This window comes from Epinephelus moara, chromosome 14 (genome assembly GCF_006386435.1).
Source record: "Epinephelus moara isolate mb chromosome 14, YSFRI_EMoa_1.0, whole genome shotgun sequence".
Classification (NCBI taxonomy): Eukaryota; Metazoa; Chordata; class Actinopteri; order Perciformes; family Serranidae; genus Epinephelus; species Epinephelus moara.
Genome location: NC_065519.1, coordinates 22,312,856 through 22,332,476, shown reverse-complemented (window position 1 = coordinate 22,332,476; position 19,621 = coordinate 22,312,856). Strand labels below are relative to the sequence as shown.

The following is a 19,621-nucleotide window of genomic DNA, read 5'->3' as shown; positions in this document are numbered from 1 at the left end:
ACACCTGGCACCTTGCTGCAGGGGAGCTTTTTGACTACCTCAGTAACCTCTGCCAGGGATATGAACAAGAGTTCCCCCACGTCTTCAGGCTCTGCCTCCTTCACAGAGGACTTGACAGCCGGGTTCGGGAGTTCCTCAAATTGCTCATTTTGATAGACTGACATATTAACGTCAATCAACAGAGACGAGGACAAAGTGGCAACTCCATAACTCTGAAGTGGTCATTAAGTCTGAATGTGTCCGTTCCTTGATCTATTTGTTTAGACCTATTTGTGGAACTGTTCTATCATAAACAGGTCCACCGATCAAAACAATCAAAACTGTTTTTCATTAAAAAAAAAATGTATCCAAGTTGTGAAAATGTCTTTGAGAGGACAACAACAGGTTGTTGGGTCGATAAGCTGGCTGCCTTAATCTTCAGGTGCCCTATAACAAATGTCTTCTTTCTCTGTCTCTTTCTCCTTCTCCCCCTCTCTCTCTAGACGTGGTCTGTCGGAGATTGATTAAATGATTGATTCTTAATTTATATGTTATTAGATAGCCTCATTTTTACACAACTAATATCCATACCTACTTCAAACATACAATTTGATAGTATTTCAGTGTTGCTGAGCAACAGTGTCATGTGAAAGGGGTTAAAGGTCCATCACATGTACAAATATACACAGTGATGAATTCTGTGAATGAAGCAAATAAAAGCCAGGGCTATTAATTAAAGTTTTATGGTATAATAAAAGGGTTGCATTAGATTAACAAATCCATTCATTACTATGATGCCACCTACACAAAGTTCATCTTATCTTATAACACGTGCATCTTTATTATGCCTATCATGAAACACACACACACACTGTCAACATTAAGTCATTATTGATTTCTTAATGGGACTTTGTTTCCTTAATTGTTGAACCTCGTGGAATACTCTAAAGAAAGGAAATAAAAATGACGTATTTCAAATCATTTTAATGGCCCATAGGAGAGATGACGGTCAACAGACTTAAGAGGACATAAAGAAAACTACTGGGAAAGTTCATCTGAGTTTCGGTTTCTTCTCAGCGCCCAGAATCATTACTTACTAGATTATTTTTGCATTGTTTTTGTCCATCAAAGTGTACTGAAAAAAAAGAGCTTCATAGAAATATCTTACTTGTATGTTTTGGTCTTATCCAGCCAAATGCCACATATGAGGGAGCCCGCCATGCCAGCAATGACAATAGTCAGACCGATTCTCCCAGCGTTCACCTCTTCACCCTGAGAGGAAAATCATTGACATTTCTTGTTTTACAGACCTTATAGGGCGTCTGTGACATTTTGCACCCTGCAGTTATCTTGTCCTGCAAGTTCTCAGCCATAACAATGAGACTCCCAGACCACAGTTATCTGTGTCGGGGTCATTTATCAGTGTCAACTAAAGCAACACAAATGTCTGCATGCTGGGTTTATTGACACTGAGTATATGGCAGGAAAGAGTAGATGAGGAGGTGAGGAAAAGAAGTAGATAACAATGAAACACCGACAGCGAAACAAAAGCTTGTGGCTGGAAATAAAGTACGAGAGGCAGGAGCAGACACACTGGGACTTACAGGATAATGCTCAATAATCATCCGATTCAGCAGTGTGGAAATAGAATAGAAGCAGCCGACGTTCAGCCCTGCAGACAACAAACAAAACTGTTTATTTTGAGATGACCTGTAGGGAAAGAAGAGAGTGCAGATGGGACCTCATGTTCCCCCGTAAAAAAAACCCCCACTGCTGACAACTTCACACATTAAGTCCATTATAGCCTTCAGACTTTGGCACTACTTGGCTAATTGAATTTAATGGAGTGCAAAGGCACAAAATGTCCTCAAACGTATTGTTCAGGCACATAAAGGGTACACATTTACAGACTAACACATTTTAAAATTCTCCACACTGTTATTCATTAACACCGTCTTCATTAAAAAGTGACCTTTGAGCAAAAAATGGGACACCTTTAAATCATTCCAACTGTACACATAGGCAGTGCACTGGAGGTCCATGTGTTACAGTGACACATCCTCATATCTGCACACCAGCTGATAAAAGCCTGTGACTTTCCAAAATGTGACTATGACTGCTTCAAGTGCAGGCGTTTTCACCTCTGTTACCTTTCACCTCGATATTTGAACCACATCCTCGCCTGGATGTGTGATAAAGGTGACATGTTGGAGTGTGGGATGATCCGCATGTCATAATGATGTCATGGAGACACACGTAAAGACACAGATGTGGACTTCCTCCTCTGCTATCTTTATGATATCATTTCATGTGACCTTTCTGTGAACCTGCAGCGTGCTAAAATTACACTAAACAAACATTTAAAGGCAACACTTTTGTTTTGCTCCCTTTTTTCACAGGTTTAAGCTAAAGAATTAAGATTTTTAAGCACACAAAAGATTTACTTTTCTCAAATTTTGGTTGCAAATTTGTTAAAATCCAATTTTAGAGTGGCCTTTTATTGTCACCACCCTGAGGGACATAATACGTATTTTAACAAATTTGCGGCCAAAATTTGAGAGCAAAACTAGAGACAAGAGTCCTTTATGTGCATAAAACAAGTATTAGATCTTTAACTTAAACCTGTGATAAACTGGAAAAACAAAAGTGTTGCGTTTAAATTTTTGTTCAGGGAATTTAAAAAAATTTAAAAAGGTATTTTGGAGAGTTAGAGAGGATAACAATTAACTCAAGTCACGTAAAGAACTTTGATGTGACTGAATCAGCTTACAACAATTCTGATATTCATGGAGATTTGAGGTTTTCCTGCCTCTCTCATTTTAATATCATTGTGACTGAAATATCTTTGAGTTCTGGATTGTTGGTCAGACAAAACAAGCAATTTCAAGACGTCATCTTGGAATTTCAGCTTTGATAGCTCGTAACTTTTATATAAATTAAACAATAAAATGAATAAATCAACAATAGATCAACGTTAGCGGCAGAGCTGGGTAAACATCAGTGGAGAATCGATAATAGCTGTGTGTAAATAAAACACCCTGAGCCTGTTCCTCCAGACAAGGTTACATTACACTAACGAGTCTCGTTCCTCCGGCCTGTTTGTGTAAGTACACACGAATTGAGGCGAGGGGACCCACCATAGCTGACCACCAGGAGCATGAAGGGCTTGTTGCGCAGCAGCCTCAAGACAGAAGCCGTGTACGAGTACTGCTCAGGGGGGATGTTCCTGGCCTGAGCCTGGGCTTGGGTGGGAGGGATTTCTGGTTTCTCCTGAAAAACTGCAAGACAATAACACAATATTTCATGAGGTTACTTGTGTGTTATTCCATTAAGATTGTTGTGTTAGTGCATCAGCCAGTACAGACACTGACAGGGATGAAACCCCAGCGTGACGCTGTAGGTCATGCATTTGTGTGACACACCTCTTGTCAATAAGCCAACGGGATGAGCAAGTTTTACAAACACTAAGTATTCAAAATGATCACTATAGGTGGATAATTTTGTTTTTACCATCTAACTGACATTTCATTACGTGAATATGAAGTAGCCACAGGGGCATTATGTGACCAGGCATTATCAGTCTACTATCACCCACAGGTGCTTTACCCATGCACATTCGTTTTCTGTCTTCACCAGTAGCAGCCACGACTGTTTTTGCGTAGTTTCTTCTACTACTCATCGTTGTTTGAGCAGACTACACAGGGAAACCTGAGGAAATTCCACTGCTGCATCTCATTGGTTTGTTTTTGGCAGTTTGTCATAAGCTTCGAGGAGACTATGTTTTTCATTGAGAAAAAACACAGGAAGGATTCAGCCAGCGGATCCGAACCTGGAACCCCAAATTACTTAAACAGCATTTGTATTGAATGATTCTGTCCCAGGTTTTATGATCCATATAAGCTGCTCATTGCTGCACTTGTTTGGGTGGGACACCTTACCCTGACATCATACCAGTTTGGTGACATCACATCACACCAGTCAACAGTGATAGAAAAGAAGTGTGACCCCTAGCGAAGCTTCAACCCTGTTTCTCTGAGTGTCAGTGAGTTTTACTCCTTCGCGGAGGTGAAAGGAGGATTTACCAGAGCTGACCGGGGAAGATGATTTCATAAAACACTTCCACGACTCCCTGAGTCCCTGCGTGTATTTCACATGGTGTCTGAACACATCTCATCAAAAGGTGAACAATTACAGCAATTACTGCAGCTGCTCATCCAGTGGACTGCGATGCTGTTGAGTCTTCGGTAGAAAGCACATCTCAGGGAGACTCAGCTTTCCAGCAGTGCTGCCCGGGGAGGCCAACAACCAGATAAGAAGCTCGACCATATAAAAATGAATGAAACTGTGTGTTAAATAATGAACCCTGAAGTTGCAAAATCCTACTAGAGAATCACTTGTGTTCTCATCTAAAAATACCACTACAATGCCAACGAAAAAATGTCATAGGCATTGCTGTGGGACAAAAGAGGTGAGGTAACAGCTTTGTCACAGTTTCTACTGCTTGAAAGCACAAACTGTCAAGAGCATGACTCCTCGCTTTTTAAATTTTCACAACCATGACTGTGGGAGTTGTATGACTTTGAAAGGGACTTGCAGTGGGCTGTTACTGCATGAGTGAGCACAGAGCCCTGACAGCACCGACGCACTCTACGAGCCTGTGGATGAGAATAGTCATCTTACCAATGACCACGAGGAGGAAGATGAAGGTGGCCACTCCTGCGCTGATGTAGAACATGACTCTAATGTGATACGCCAGCTCATCCATATCGTCCACATTAGGCACAAGGATGGGTGGGAGCAGGAACCCAATGGCGATACCCATCTGTAGGTGAGAGGCACAAAATTAAAAAAGGACTCCGCACCTCTAGCTGACGGCTACACATGCACAGCTGCAGTCAGCACACATCATTAAAGAGGGAAAGCATCATTAGGCCTACAGAAGTGGGAAAAGGTTGAATAAATAATAAGAAAACAAACAAGCCCACATTTGTGTGAGCGATAATTACCCACTATTGTAGGAAAAAAAGTTTTGCTGCATGCATTTCCTTTTTGGCCCTCAGGCGTTCTTTAAGTTCAACAATCATTGTTGAAGCTGAGGAAGGCCTGAAGGCACAAAACGAAACATCATCTGAGTAAAAGAGAAATGCATATGGAGCCAGAGTGTGTGTTCGACATATTTTTCCTACTTTTAAGTCTACTTCCAGCAATCAGCACCTCATTACAACCCTTGGTGTGTGTGTTACTTTTTATCTTGACCAAGCTATTGCAAACACATCCATGTTGCATGCTTATTAACCATATATATTCCCTACCTTCAAAATATGTCAAAGGGGGGCTGTTAAAGTATTAGCCATTTTGGGATATATACGCTACAGCCAGGAGACAGTTAGCTTAACTTAGCATAAGGACTGTAGTACAGAGGGAATCAGTTCACCTGGCTCTGTCCAAATGTAACATAACCCCCCTCTAGAGATCATTCATTAACACATCATATCTTGGCTTTTCATCCACACAAAAAACTAAGTGTAAAAACTTCAGTTTGCTGTTCTATGGGGGCTAGTGTTGACGCAATGCTGGAATTTCTAACTTCGATACAATACCATGAGAAATATTGATATTCAAAACCATTTTTGATACCAAGGGGAAAATATGTATAACTATATGAGGATTATAGGTAATGTTCAAACTGGCCTATGCACTTTAACATTGACTGTACCCTCTGGGAGAGTTGGTAATAAACTTTCTTGGTTACTGTCAAATTGCAAAACTTATTCTCAACTGGTGCAAATCAAGGATCTTCTGAAGTTACTTTTGGCACACAAACTGTTGATCTGTTTGATCTGTGTCTGTTTTATGGAAATCCTACCTACTTTTTCTTAACATGAACTATTTCTTAACATCCGTGGGGATGTGTGAACTACTTCAGCCTGAAAACTTGGAAGCACCAGGTTTAAGGCCCAGAGCCAAAGGAATAAAGTCGTGGTGTGCGAGTAAACATCAACAACAATGTGTCCTTTTATCTTCAGCTGTGGGGAGCAGGAGTTAAGCACAAAACAAGAACACGCATGACAATAGCCGGTATGCAGTGTTTGTTCTAAGGCAGGTGAGAGGGGACACACTTCAATTGAACAAAAAACAGTTAGGGTTCAGAGGTTCAAGAGCATCAGAGGGGTCAGACGTCTTTTGATAGTCTATGTTTGCACAAGGGTTAAAGATCACGGTGCGTTCTCAAGGCATCCATATATAGCCCTATACATGAGAGCTTTTATGCCTGTGCAGGATCCATGTACTGTTGTTATTGGCTTGAAAAGAAAGAATAATTTAGAGCTAAAGTAAATTATGAAGCCAGATTCTTCCTTTTGGATACGACTCAAAATAACATCAAAAGTGTGTCAGTCTACTTCAAAACCTCTAAATTTATCATCTATGAGTCTTGTAAGGTGAAAGAGACATGAACAATGACATGCTCAGGTTTTCGACGGCTGAGCAAGTTCAGCAAATTCTCTAGTGTTCCGAGTGTGAGAGTGAAGGATAAATGACCACACACACCCTCCCTCAGCAGCTCTCGCTAGCATGGACACAGCATTCTCAATGTAATCTCATTGTACAGTTAATCTACCCCAAGTGTGGGAGCTTGTTCAGAGGCAGGGCGAGGATTTCTGGCACAGCTTCAGCTACTTTCAAGGTGCATGGAGAGGGGAAAGAAGTCTTAAGAGGTCAAAACTTTAGCAATACTTGTAGTATATAGAACAACTTTATTGCAAAGCCAGTGCGTTTGATCAGGACGATGGTGATGAAGGCCACAAGCTGAAATGAGTTGGTCTTGCAGTAAGGTTGTTCTTATATTACAAGTGTTCCTGGAGTTTTGACCTCTTTAGCTTGTTCAGAAGCTGACAGTTCAAGCAGTGGAAATCACCCACCAACGAAGGCTAAAACGAAAAAAAAACACACACACACACACACACACACACACACAAAGGAAAACCTTATTGAGCAATATCAATATCAACTGGCATCCATCTTTTTTTAGTAAGGTAGAGCTACACTCTGTGATATCTGCTTTCTTCTAGTTTTGGAAAGCCTTTCTCAAACACCTGTTGCCGAAGCACTATGCGAGTGTGTAGAAATGGCTTCTTAAAATTGAATTTAGTTTAAATTGGCGAACATGGAAAATTTGCTCCTACATTTTCTAGCAATTCATTTATTTGGTCAAAACGAGCCTGTTTACATTCAATGTCAGATTAAACACCCTACCCGCCAGAAGAAAATGTTGGCATTGTGCATTTCTGCAGACCACAGATGCATTAAATGTGTACGTTTCATACGTATCATATCAACATTTCTAAAGTGATGTAAGTCTGATTACATGTTAATGAGCCGAGTTTCTCATTGGGAGGTGGAGGGGATGAAGCAGACCACTGTGCGAAACCAACAAACAACATGCCAGTTGGTTTGCAGGTGTTTCCAGTGACAACTGGCCCGCTAAAAGCAACTGTTTTTAGCAAGACATCGGAGGCATTTCCAAGCCTAAACAATAAACCCAAACATGATCTTTTCCTAACCATAATCAATTTTTTTTTTGTGCCTAAACATAACCACACATTCACCAGTGTTGTTGCAATTTAAAGTTTCAACACATCAGCTACATAATAGCGTACAAATGTTTGCAGACTGTACAATGCTAACATTTGTTCTGGCAATAGGGTTGGATTTACAGTCTCCTCAATATAAAATCGAAAAATACATATATTAAAAATGGTAACACTGGGCTCTTGGTACGCTTAAAGTAGAGTTGTTCTGATACTGATACCTGTATCGGAAACACCGAACAACAACAACTCCGATACTGCCTAAAATTGGGTATTGGCGAGTACACTAGTCTAAGCACTGATCCCATACCACGTAACTTATTAATAAACTGATTTCCTGTAAATACTTAAACATAACCTCCTAGCAAAATGTCGGAAATATAGGCAGTAACTCACACAGGAATGTCCCACCAATAAAAAGGTAATGTGTACAGTATGCAAAGCTTAAGTTTCGAGGAGGCACAAGTGTTGCCAGATCCTTCTCCATTCTCTATATGTATTTGTTTGTGTTCAGGGTTAGTAGTATACATCTGATCAGTACTCTGTATCTGCTGATATGGAAGTTCAAGTATCAGAATCAGTAAAAGATATCGAAATATTTAGAGAAAGTAACTAAACTATCCCAGAGAAATTAATAGAATTATTTAAAGCCCTAACCCTGTTTGAAAAAATATCATTGGATGATCGGAGTGAACTGTGTGCTGATACTTTCACATCTGACACAAAGAAAATCCCCTCCATTCTTTAACTTCTCATAAACCACATGCTACTAAATTCTGAGGTTAATTAAACAGAACTGAAACTAACAATGTCAGGTATTAAGTGCTTGGTCCTGCAAGTTTACACTTGTCACTTCTCTAAGATCCTTTTCACTGTTGGAAGCTTAAGTGGCCACCGGAGTGTTTCACTTTGTTAAACCTGCTGAGTCAAGGAAAAGAAAGCATGAATCACAGGCACAGACAGACTCACACATTCAAAGATGGCAGACGCTGACATGACAACATGTTTTTGACACATTGCAATTCAGATGTCAAAAGATGACAGAACTCTCTTTCACTCTTTCTATCCAACCGACACACACATGCAGATCTCTTAGCACCAATATGAGAAGTTTCTATCACCACACACACACTGCCAAAGATGTTTGGAGCCCAGAAGGCACACAGAGACACACCTGGTTTCCCAAAACGCCGATGGAACAGGCGGTGGAGACCTCCTGCTGCCCGAACCACAGGGACGCAAGCCTAGAGGGGATGCCCAAGATATACACAGTGCCCACCGAACACACAAACTGGCCGAAGAAGGTTATGGCAAACATGTTGGGGTCAGCCGTGCCCGTCTTGATCCAGGCCCCGATGCAGTTGAAGGCTGCGCCCACCATCACAATGTCCCTGAGGCCCCGGTTGTCCAGGAGCCATGTGACGGGCAGGATGAGGGGGATGTAGGTGAGGAAGTAGATCATGGAGAGCCAATCGATGGCCAGGCTGTTGATGTTGTAGAAGCGCATGAAGATGTCGCTGATGATGCTGTACTGCAGCCACATGAAGGCGTTGCTCATGGAGTAGGCACAGAAGATGAGCAGCATGACCCATCGCCGCTTGTACAACTTGGTCTCCATCAGTGGGAAGAGCTGTGCAGTGTCCAGGGCTGAGGGCTCGGAGGTGTCACTGCTCTCCTCCATTGACAGGTGCCTGTACTCCCCTAAACTGTTTTTTTCTTTTCTTAAAGAAGACCAGTCATTGTCTCTTGCCTCGCCATGGCCGTCCATCCACTCCTGAGGCAACTCGTCCTCATGCTGCTCCCACTCTAACTCCTTTCCTCCAGGCATCTCTACCAATCACCAGCTGAAGGGAAGAGCAAATATTTCTCCTTGTGTGTACACTCTTTTGACATGGTGGCAGTTTACCTGACTCGCCCTTCCCACACAGCCAATATTTCCTACATGCTGATCATAAACAAGCTCACCAGCTGCGCCTGAAGTGGATCTGGGGTGCAGTTTAAATATAACGAGCAGCGTTGGAAAGCTCCAACAGCTTGGTCTGACTCTGGTCTTCAACAGAGTAGTCATGTGATGGAGCGTTTAACTTCTCATTTAAAACTCCTCCTTCCAACTTATATCATTAACTGGCACGTGAGAGCAGGTGCTGAGAATATATGGTAGGACATTTATTGCTGAGGCACATGACACACGCATACATCGAGGTGTATGGAGAAGCAAAGTCCACGCAGAGTGATGCTAAACATGCTAAGACTGCAAGTTCATCAGGAAACAGCCTGTTAAAATGTAAAGACTGGGAAAACACTACAGAGATTTTTTGTTGTTCGAAGCATGAAACTACTCCCATGTTTTTGACTGATAAATATACAATGGAAATCGGGACTGTGTAGTGTAGCGCTTGTAGCCTTACACAAATGAGCAGTTATCACCCCGTCGATATCAGGTTTAGAGATTTGTAGCATCAGGAAAGTGGACTTTCTCACAGGAGAGCTTGACTAAGTTTAATTAGAACAATTTAAAAGATGGATTCATTGAAAAAAAGATAAAATGTTCATGGCAATGAAGGCCTCCCAAATTCAAATTTAAGATGATTAATAACTTTTCAGGCCTAATACTTTGAACCTGAGACATTCTAAGACTTGTTAAGGGCGTGCAGACACCCTGCATGAATGAAAATAAATCGTTAACCATTAACAGTAGATTCTCAGTCTGTAGGAAAGCCTCTTGTATTACATTATAAGTTCAACACTTCACTCATGCTGCGGTGACGAATTACGCCTCGTTCCTCAAACACAACACGACGATATCTCACTGTCTGACAACCAGTTATTCAAATGGAGTGTTTGCAGATCACACATTGGATTTACTTATTCCCAGTCGCTTTATATTACATCATCAGTCTTGGGTGTGACCGTATTGGCAGTCTAAGGCGAATACTAACTATTATTTTCTTTGTCAGTTAATCTGTCGATTAATTTCTTGATTATCGATTAGCTGTTTATCTACAGAATGTCAGAAAATGGTGAAAATTTGTCAACTTGTATTTCCAAAAGCCCAAGATGGCGTCCTCAAATGTCTGTTTTGTCCACAGCTCAAAGATATTTAATTTACAGTCACAGAGGAGGAAAGAAACCAGAAAATATTCACATTTCAGAAGAGAGTCAGCAGGTGCAGAGGGGTCAAGGGGGGCTTTGGTGCTGAGTAAATCAATCATTTGTCGGGATGGGAATTGATAAGATTTATTAATTTATATCATTGCCGTTATTGATTCTGCTTATCAGTCTGATTCTATATCGATTCCCTTGATTGCTGTTGAACTTTCTGTGTGGGGAAAAAAGCAGGCCTTCACGTTTAGGTTTTCAGCCCTTAATTTCTCTGAGTCTGAACACAGTGGAGAAACAGAGAAGAAAAAAAGGCCCATGTGTGACTCAGGTGTGCAGACGCTCCACTGTTTAACTGTTTTCTTAGTCAAAGCAAAAATGGGCTAAGCCAGCCTGCATGGTGCTAATGTTACTATAACTAAGGATATTTACTCTAATGGATGTGCTGCTCAGTTGAAAAGGCCGAGGCACTTGTACTTGGAGTTTAAGCTCATGTTGTGTAGAAAGATACTTCAGCATATTGTTGGTGTTTCTACCCATTTAGTTGAGTTGAGTTGAGTTGAGTTGAGTTGAGTTTGATTTAGTTTAGTTTTAAGTTTTTAGTTCAGTTTAGTTTAAGCAGGCGTAATGACAGTAATTGGTCCCTGATATTTCGCACTTGCGTGAAGTTATCTTTCACAGACAGTACAAGCAGCACTGTTGTCATTCTGCATGAAATTAAACCACACTTTAGACCTTCTTGTTGCAAGTTTCCAACAGCTTAGCCACATGACTTTGACATCATTGCTTTGCAATAAGCGACTGTCGGAAAAAAACATGCCAGCATCAATAAAGGGAACTGATAAACTTTAAGTCATGCAATTCTGATTTGGAATCAACTGGAACTGGTTCTCGATCTCCGTCCCTGATGATTTGGCCTCTTTAGGTTGCCTCTAAATACACTTACAGACATTTTCACTGAATTTAGAGGCTTAAAATAATGCCTACACTTTGCCATACATGTCTGAATTGTAACACCTTAGTGATGTACGCCTAAGCTGCCTTAAGCAGAAGATTATGGCCTCTGACCTTTGTCCATGTCAATAAAGACAGCACATACAGGACTTGGTGACTAATGAAACACGATGTAATGAGGCACTGACAGGTTGATACTAAATTTGGCTAAACAGTGAGTTTATAGTGATTAACTTCATTAGAAACTGGGGCTTGTTGTCACTCTTACTCAGACATGTGTTTGCCAGCGAAGATTATTACTGTGGCACATACATGATTAGTCACAAATAATTATCTTCAAACTTACAATGGTCAAGGTTAATGATCAGACTTGTTCATTTAATTCTGGAAAATTCTATGTTGTGACACTTTTTACAGAAAGTGATTCTGTTGTGCCACAACTGAGTGTTTGCGACAAAGTTTTCATCAGAACTATTTTACTAAATCTTAATAATTGATTAGTAAGCAAAACATTTTTATGTAAAAAATGTCAAAACTGACTGGTGCCAGCTTCTCAAATATAAATAGTCTATTTCTGGTTTTCTTGGTCTTTTTTGCTATTTGTTGACATTTAACAGACCTTATGATTAATTGATTAAAGGAAAACATGACAAATGATATTAGCTTATCATAGGGCTTAGGTTTTTCACTGAGTGTTGATCCTTTCTCTAGAGCACAGACTTCTTGTGTTTATTTGAAATTACCCACAGAATGAGCATTTGTGTATCAATTAGTCGTGCCGTGTTACCTTAAAGACAACTCTGTTTTTCTCGCAAGTCTGAATGGAAAACAACAAACATAGGAATTAATAACTGACTGGAGACCACTTTAACACCAGCAAAACTATATCAAAACATCAGTTTACAAACTCTCACACAACTCATGCATGTACAATCCACACACATGCATTTTCGCTAAAATCGTCCTATTTAAAACTGAACTGAAAATGAAACTTTTTTACGCTCTCTTCAAAGCCAGACCCAGATACTACGTTTTTTAGCAAAAGTGCATGTGTTCGGGAAATATGGAGAACACGACTGGATAAATGAGACTCGGATTATACTGCACAAATTGTGTGAGAGTTTGTAAACATCCATCTACAGTATTTTCATCCGCTTATCCAGGGCCGGGTTGCGGGGGCAGCAGGCGTGTATCCACAATCTCAATCTTTTGGTCACTAACCAGAGCTCATGACCATAGGTGAGGGTTGGGACGTAGATGGACCAGTAAATCGAAAGCTTTGCTGTTTAGCTCAGCTCCCTCTTTACCACGACAGTCCAGCGCAGCGCCTGCATCACTGCAGATGCCACACCAAACCGCCGATCCACCTCATGCTCCATTCTACCCTCACATGTGAACAAGACACCGAGATACTTGAACTTTCTCGCTTGAGGCAGTAACTCTCTACCAACCCCAAGGGGGCAATCCACCAGTTCAGCTGCAAATTGCCCCAGTGCATGCTGGAGGTAGAAGTTTATAAACAGATGTTTTGATATAGTTTTACTGGTGTTAAACGTGGCCCAATATGACTTTAATTCACCAAGAATTTTCTTTGTTTTTGGAGTCTTCGTTCACTGTAAAGGCATGCGAGAAAAATCAAGTTTTCTTCCTGAATTCGGTGTAACACAGGGTGTGCTACTGATATACAAACTTTCTTTTTGTGTGTGAAGTGCTCCTTTAATGGGGAAAAAATAGTAGACTGATGGATAATGGCAATCACTGTTATCCAGTGTCACTGACTTTTATATGCCTGACTGTATAATAAATGTGATAATTCTATATATTTCTAGGAAAGTTAAGCTTGTGCTTTAAGGTATCTAAAGCATTAAAGAAGATTTAGGCCACCGTAACAAAAGTAGGGAACATTAATTTAAGTTTTGCCTATATTCAAATTGACAAACAAAATAGGTTAATGACAATAATACTAAGGTGTTCTTAGAGCAACACTGGAAATTTCCGACGGCAGCACTACAGTGCCCCTGCTGTCTGTAACCTCCACCTACACCACCTCTGCCCTCATGGAGCAGACCCATGAATGGACGGAGCAGTGCAGGAAGGAAAGCAGAAACAACAAACCTTCTTGTTGATATTTAAACTGCAACCCGATACACTTCATATTCACTTTTCCCTGGAAACAGGATACACTCTGACACACAGATCCTTATACATGTTAGATATCTGGTCTAAGACAAAGTAAGTCGCCTTGTTGCAACAGCCGACGTTGCTTGGTTGGAGTTAAACTCAATCGCATAAAAAACAGCGCAATAAAACGCTTAATCACGGCAGATATACCGATCATAAAACAATCCCTGGCTCATTTCTAAAACACTTTCGGTACTGGGGCTGTAAACTTCTTCACGATCAACTAGGCTTCCTCAAAGTAACGAGATATCAACACATGAGCTGTAAACAAACAAACCCCAGCAGCCTAGAATGAAGAGACGCTCACATTTACGCACAAAAACATACATGTCTTTAAAGGAACCGTGGGTTTACCATACCTGTTGCACGGAAGCATTGGAACTATATTACTAATACACTACACCGACGTAATGCACTGTTGGCTACGAGCAGAAGATGGCGAAATTGTTCACGTCACCCAACACTTGGTTGCCACCCTCCAAACAAATCAGGAATAGCCTACTTTCCCCAAACGCAACACGACTCCCTGTATTGGGAGTTGGCTTTGGAAAAACTGCTATTCTGAAGTGTTTGACAGCTATATTCTGGGCATGAAAAAGTTTGTAAGGTTAAAAAGTCAGTAGGGAAAGTAACTAAGTAGCCTAAAATTATGAGATACTTAATGCCTGGTTGAGTGTTTCCATTTCATCCCGCTTTTACTTCATTTCAATTCAGAGGAAAATGCTGTGGGCTACTCTTTACTCTCTAACATGAAGCCTATCTGATAAGGATAGTATATCTCAGTCAACATTTGTATGTGCATCCCATGTGGTGTCGTAAATGAGCTGGAAAAATGGGTCCAATATGGGATTGTCCATGGGTTCCATAATGGCTCCATGCCAGTTGCCCACATGGGTTATGCTATGGCTACCTGGGTACCAAGTGGGTATGGGCCCAAAATGGGCATCTTACCTTGGGCCCACTTGGGTAAAACCACTCATGTGGGTATTTTGAACAATCCTATATAGGGCCCATTTTATGGGCTGGAGCTCCTGGGGCTCCAGCCCTGAATGTTTTCTCAAAAGCCACAAATCTTTTAGGTTTTCAGAAAACCTACCTTCAACTCTGTGTCATTTAAATGATAATTTATGACCATGTTGTTTATCCTATGAAACTGATCCCTTAAGAAATGTAATACTGAGTGAATGTTTTTTCTGTTGGCCTAATATTCAATGCTGAGTATTGAGGACAGGGGTGTAAATAAGGACAGTGCAGACAGGGTGATTGCACCGGGACCATGGGGTGGAAGGGCCTGTAGAGAGAGTGGGCCCTTGCAGGTGATTCAGATTGCCACCTTGAATTTATTCCTGTGTTCAAAGAGGAATGATAAAAAATAATGTTCCTAATTTAAAAAAATGGTTTACTTTTCCATTTTTATTCTTTTTAAATAGTCAGTAGCTATCTAAAACAAAATTATAAGCTTTTTCTACATAAGCTATAAAATCTATAAATAAACTATAAAAACTATTTGATTAAATGATTAATTTTCTTTGACGTTTTTCTCAGATATGCAGTGATGATTGCTGGGTAATATGCATGTTGATGTTGTCCACTATCACGTCTCTATTTGTGTCAAGACAATACATGCATGATAGTGTGCACTGGGGCCCATTGTAACTTCCTTACACCACTGACTGGGGAACACATTTACTTGGCATGGCTGGAAATCCTTGATTTGAAATCAGAGAAGCTCAGACTAACATTGCATGGATTCTGGAGTCTGCTACATTCTGTGAACCAGCACAGTAGTGATGCACAGGTTGGGGGTTTTTAAAACCCACACCAGGCCAGCCGTTTATAAGAGTGTGTGTTCATTTTTGGATGAAAAATGAATGAATTTATTGTTGTGTGGTGGTATGAATGAATGTGATATCTGTTTTGCAGTTGGAACCTGCAGTTTATTTTCTGAACAAAACAAAACTGAGGAGGCTGTGGCATCAACCGAGGCAGGCACGTCAGCCAGGTCAGGCCGGGTTAAACATCTCAGTAGCTGCAAGTAATAGTCTTAGCTCCTACACATAGTATAAAACAATAGGTGTCAAGATTAAAATGGTAAGATAAGACAATTTTTGTATCGGTGTTTCGGTGACAGGAGTGAAATTAGTCATGCTCAACATTTGTTGTGTTGTTGTTTTAGAATGATGAAGACAGTAGGAGAACAATTCAGCCCCTCTCCCACTGGACAAAAAAAACCTCTCACACCCACTAACATCTGGCTTTTGTATTTAATGGGAACGGTCACAATCAGCATTCACTCTCAGGTCAAATGACTCTGCAGTAGTCACGGGTATTTATCAGCTCCAACTCCAATCAGCTTCAATCGGCAGTGACTGAAATACAACACCCAAGTGGACGCGTTAATTTTAGCCCCAATGCTGGCGCAATGCAGTGACACACCACCACAACATACCATCCATCTCTATCCAAGCAACACTTTAACATTGTTCAAAATGTATTCTGCACCAAGATTTAAAGAGAAACTGAATAAGTAAGAGACATATAAAAAGTAGTAACCACCATGACATTTTCACTGGCCTCCATGCTGCTTTTTACTGTTTACTGACCTGTTTTCCAGCTCATTGTTGAATTTGACACACCAGAAAAAAAACAAACATAAAGGCATACTTGTCTGGTCTACTGGCAACAGGAAAGCAATCTATTGCTATCTATTTTCAACCCAGCACACACGCACTAATTTTGGTTTAAAAACAGTATTAGATACAAAACAGGATGTAAGCTTTACAGAGTGATTTTATTCCTTAGCAACTGTCATATTTTTCCTGAATAGACCCCCATAAGTTTGGGCTGATCTCTGAAGATTTACAATATCTGGCTCTGCCCCTGCTACAATCCCCACAAAAAATACATAATAATCTTGGCAGAAGATTTATCCAGCAGTTCCCAATGTTTTGTGCCTGTCACACCTTACAGAACATCAGTGTACAGCTTGGGCTACTTAATATAAAGTATTCAAAAAGTAGTTCCACGTTGACCAGCAACAAAAATAAAAAGCTACTTAGGCATCAATGCACCAGTGTTAAAATCCAATAATGTAATCATGACAAATATATATTAGTCATAGGTCAGTCATTGATACTTTATGTACATTTTGCCATTAATAGTTCTGTACTTTTACTTAAGTAAAATTTTCAACACAGGACTTCCACTTGTAATGGATTGTTTTTAACATTTTTGGCTGTTTAAAAAAGAAAGGACCTGAGTACTCTGTCTTCCACTGAAGAGTGTTGGCTTGGAGGCTGAACATGAAGCGGCACAATGCCTCAACAACACACTGAAATAGGCAAAAAAATAAGAAAAATCCACGAACCCTGATAAGCTTTTTCAAGGTAAGGATGTGCTATGAATATGCATGTAAGTTATAACATGTAAGCACTAGCACACACACATACACACACACAAGCGGCTGTCTGCCTCTCTACCTCAGGCTGCACATGCAGTGAAAGGTATCTGTTCACACTAAATTTGTACAAACTGCAGAGGATTTCATAAAGTCATAAAACACAGGGATATGAATCAGAGATTAGTGGAAGTCAAAATAAATATTTTGTATGGTGCACTGGGATTTAGGCTGTAGTTGATTATCAAAGGGAAAAAGCCTGAGGACAATAATTTATACTGGCTGGCCCATCACTCACACTCACAAGTCCAGGATCATCCCTGGCATCACGCAGGGATGTTTTCCAGGAATCCCTTTGATATCAGTGCAAACTAAGGAACCTGGTGCCCAGCAGCAACTGTTTGCCCATGGCCAACCAAAGAGGTTAATCCAGACATGGGTTTAGGTCTAATTCAGATTTATAATGAAATTAAACACGGCAAGTAAAGTGAATTTCGGGTTCTGTTACAGCATGAGAGAGCAACTCACCTGATTCCCAAACACTCCAATGGAGCAAGCGGTGGAAACCTCATCCACGCCGAACCACACCGACGCCAGGCGCGCGGGCATCCCGAGGATGAAGACCTGGGCGAGGGAACTTGCAAACTGTCCCAGCATGGTCACCCCAAACAGATTGGGTTTGGCACTGGCTACCTTGATCCATGTCCCGACGCAGTTAAACGTGTTGGCGAGCAGCGCTGTGACCCGCAGCCCTTTCTTATCCAGGAGCCAGGTGACCGGGAAGATGAAGGGGATGTAGGTGAGCATGTAGATCATGGACAGCCAGTCGATGGCAAAGGCTTCCACCTTGTAGAACTTTATCATGATGTTGCTGATGATGCCGTACTGGATCCATTGGTACGCGTTGCTCAGGGAATACGCGCTGAACAGGAACACAATCACCCAGCGCCTCTTGTATAGACGCGTAGTGGCCGCAGAGCCGCTGTCACCGTTTGGGATGCTGCTGCATTCAATTTGCTCCGCGGCATCTGGACCCCCTGTACCCAAATGTGGACCATTATTCACCGCATCCTGTGCGCAACTGTGCTGCGAGGCCCGCTTATCCTCTCCCATTCTTCTGCTTGAATTCAAATGAGCACACTTGGAAGGAAAATAAGTCTTCACACCCGCAGCAGCCTATAATCTAAAATGTCTTTAACACCAGTAAAAATGCCCTGAATATAGACATGGAATTACAGAAGTGACCATGAATAAATATATCTAAATATCACTATCACTTTAAAGTAACAGAGCAAAAGCAGAAAACTTCAGACTTGACTCCAGAGGACTGACCTGCTCTCCACAAGTTCATTTAGGCTAATACTTGAGCTGTCTGAGAAATCCTTTTTATTACACACTCTAGCCTTCGAGCTGACCCGACTTTTACTCCACCCAGCTGCTGAGATAAGAAGTGACAGTGGCTGCAAGAGGGACACATCTACAAGTAAGTCAACACACAGGAGACAGACCAAAACCTGTAGGCAAAAACAAACAATTGTATTGACGCATGGTGTCAATACTTTAGTTTGTCTATTTCAGCTCAATCTTACATCTTCAAGCATGTCACAACGGTATTTTATCCAATTATATTCTTATAATGTATCATAAAGTTGCTATTACTTCTCTACCTGGAGTCTTTTCTCTTGCCTCAGTCATCCACTGCTTAATCTGCATGTTAAATCCCCCTGCTTAAGAACAATGAGCACCTTGTTACTGCCTTTGTGTTTGCTGTTAGTTATGCTGTTCTTATATACTTACATTTTTTCCATAATAGATCAAATGTGGATTAAATGTCAAATATAAACTCAAGAAATGTAATTACATTACACTATTGGTCCCCCCATTTGGTTTAAAAAGAAAAGGCATGTCAGTAGTTTGATGACAGGATTACACATCAAGCGAGGGGAGTAAGGTTAAACACTGAATATATTATTTTACTTTATGAGACATACAGTTTATTTTACAAGGTTTTCCTCTGTTATAATGTGTGTAGAAAACCCCATAGTTGAAACAAAGCTCTCTCTTGTGATCCCTCACTCAGACTTCTATCTTAAAACAATATTAGTGGAACTCTAATGCTAAGGCACCGACAAAACTTTAGATTTATAAATGGTTTGTAAGACAGGCAATGACGTAACAGCTTCCATTTTGGTGTGGTGATGCTTGTATTACTATACAGGAGTGGACATGTATGGAAAAATGCTCATGTAATGACAGTGAGTGACTGAATGTGTTAAAACTGAGACACATTGTTGAAACTGCACCTATTTTCTCAAGACATCTCAGGCTGTTAATCATCTGTTGGGTGTGGGTGTACATGGATCAATATGTTCATAATGTATTTCTTTACACTAAAAGTAAGGGGAAAATTTGCATGTGTTGT

At 40.8% G+C, this 19,621-nt stretch overlaps 1 protein-coding gene across 3 annotated transcripts in view; it reads right to left on the bottom strand.

Moving 5' to 3' along the window:
• Positions 1–18,584, bottom strand: part of flvcr2a (FLVCR heme transporter 2a) — a 28,487-nt gene extending 9,903 nt beyond the window's left edge. For 2 of the 3 annotated variants that reach the window (XM_050061118.1, XM_050061119.1), the window contains exons 1-6: positions 14,162–14,247; positions 8,743–9,412; positions 4,660–4,801; positions 3,117–3,257; positions 1,584–1,651; positions 1,148–1,251 (exon numbers count right to left, since the gene is read on the bottom strand). In XM_050061118.1, the coding sequence (XP_049917075.1) occupies positions 1,148–1,251; positions 1,584–1,651; positions 3,117–3,257; positions 4,660–4,801; positions 8,743–9,396 (1,109 nt within the window). In that variant the 5' untranslated portion in view covers positions 9,397–9,412; positions 14,162–14,247. Of the gene's footprint in view, positions 1–1,147; positions 1,252–1,583; positions 1,652–3,116; positions 3,258–4,659; positions 4,802–8,742; positions 9,413–14,161; positions 14,248–17,727 lie in introns of those variants that run through there. The other variant, XM_050061120.1, reaches the window with a different exon arrangement.
• Between the last annotated feature and the right edge of the window lie 1,037 nt (positions 18,585–19,621).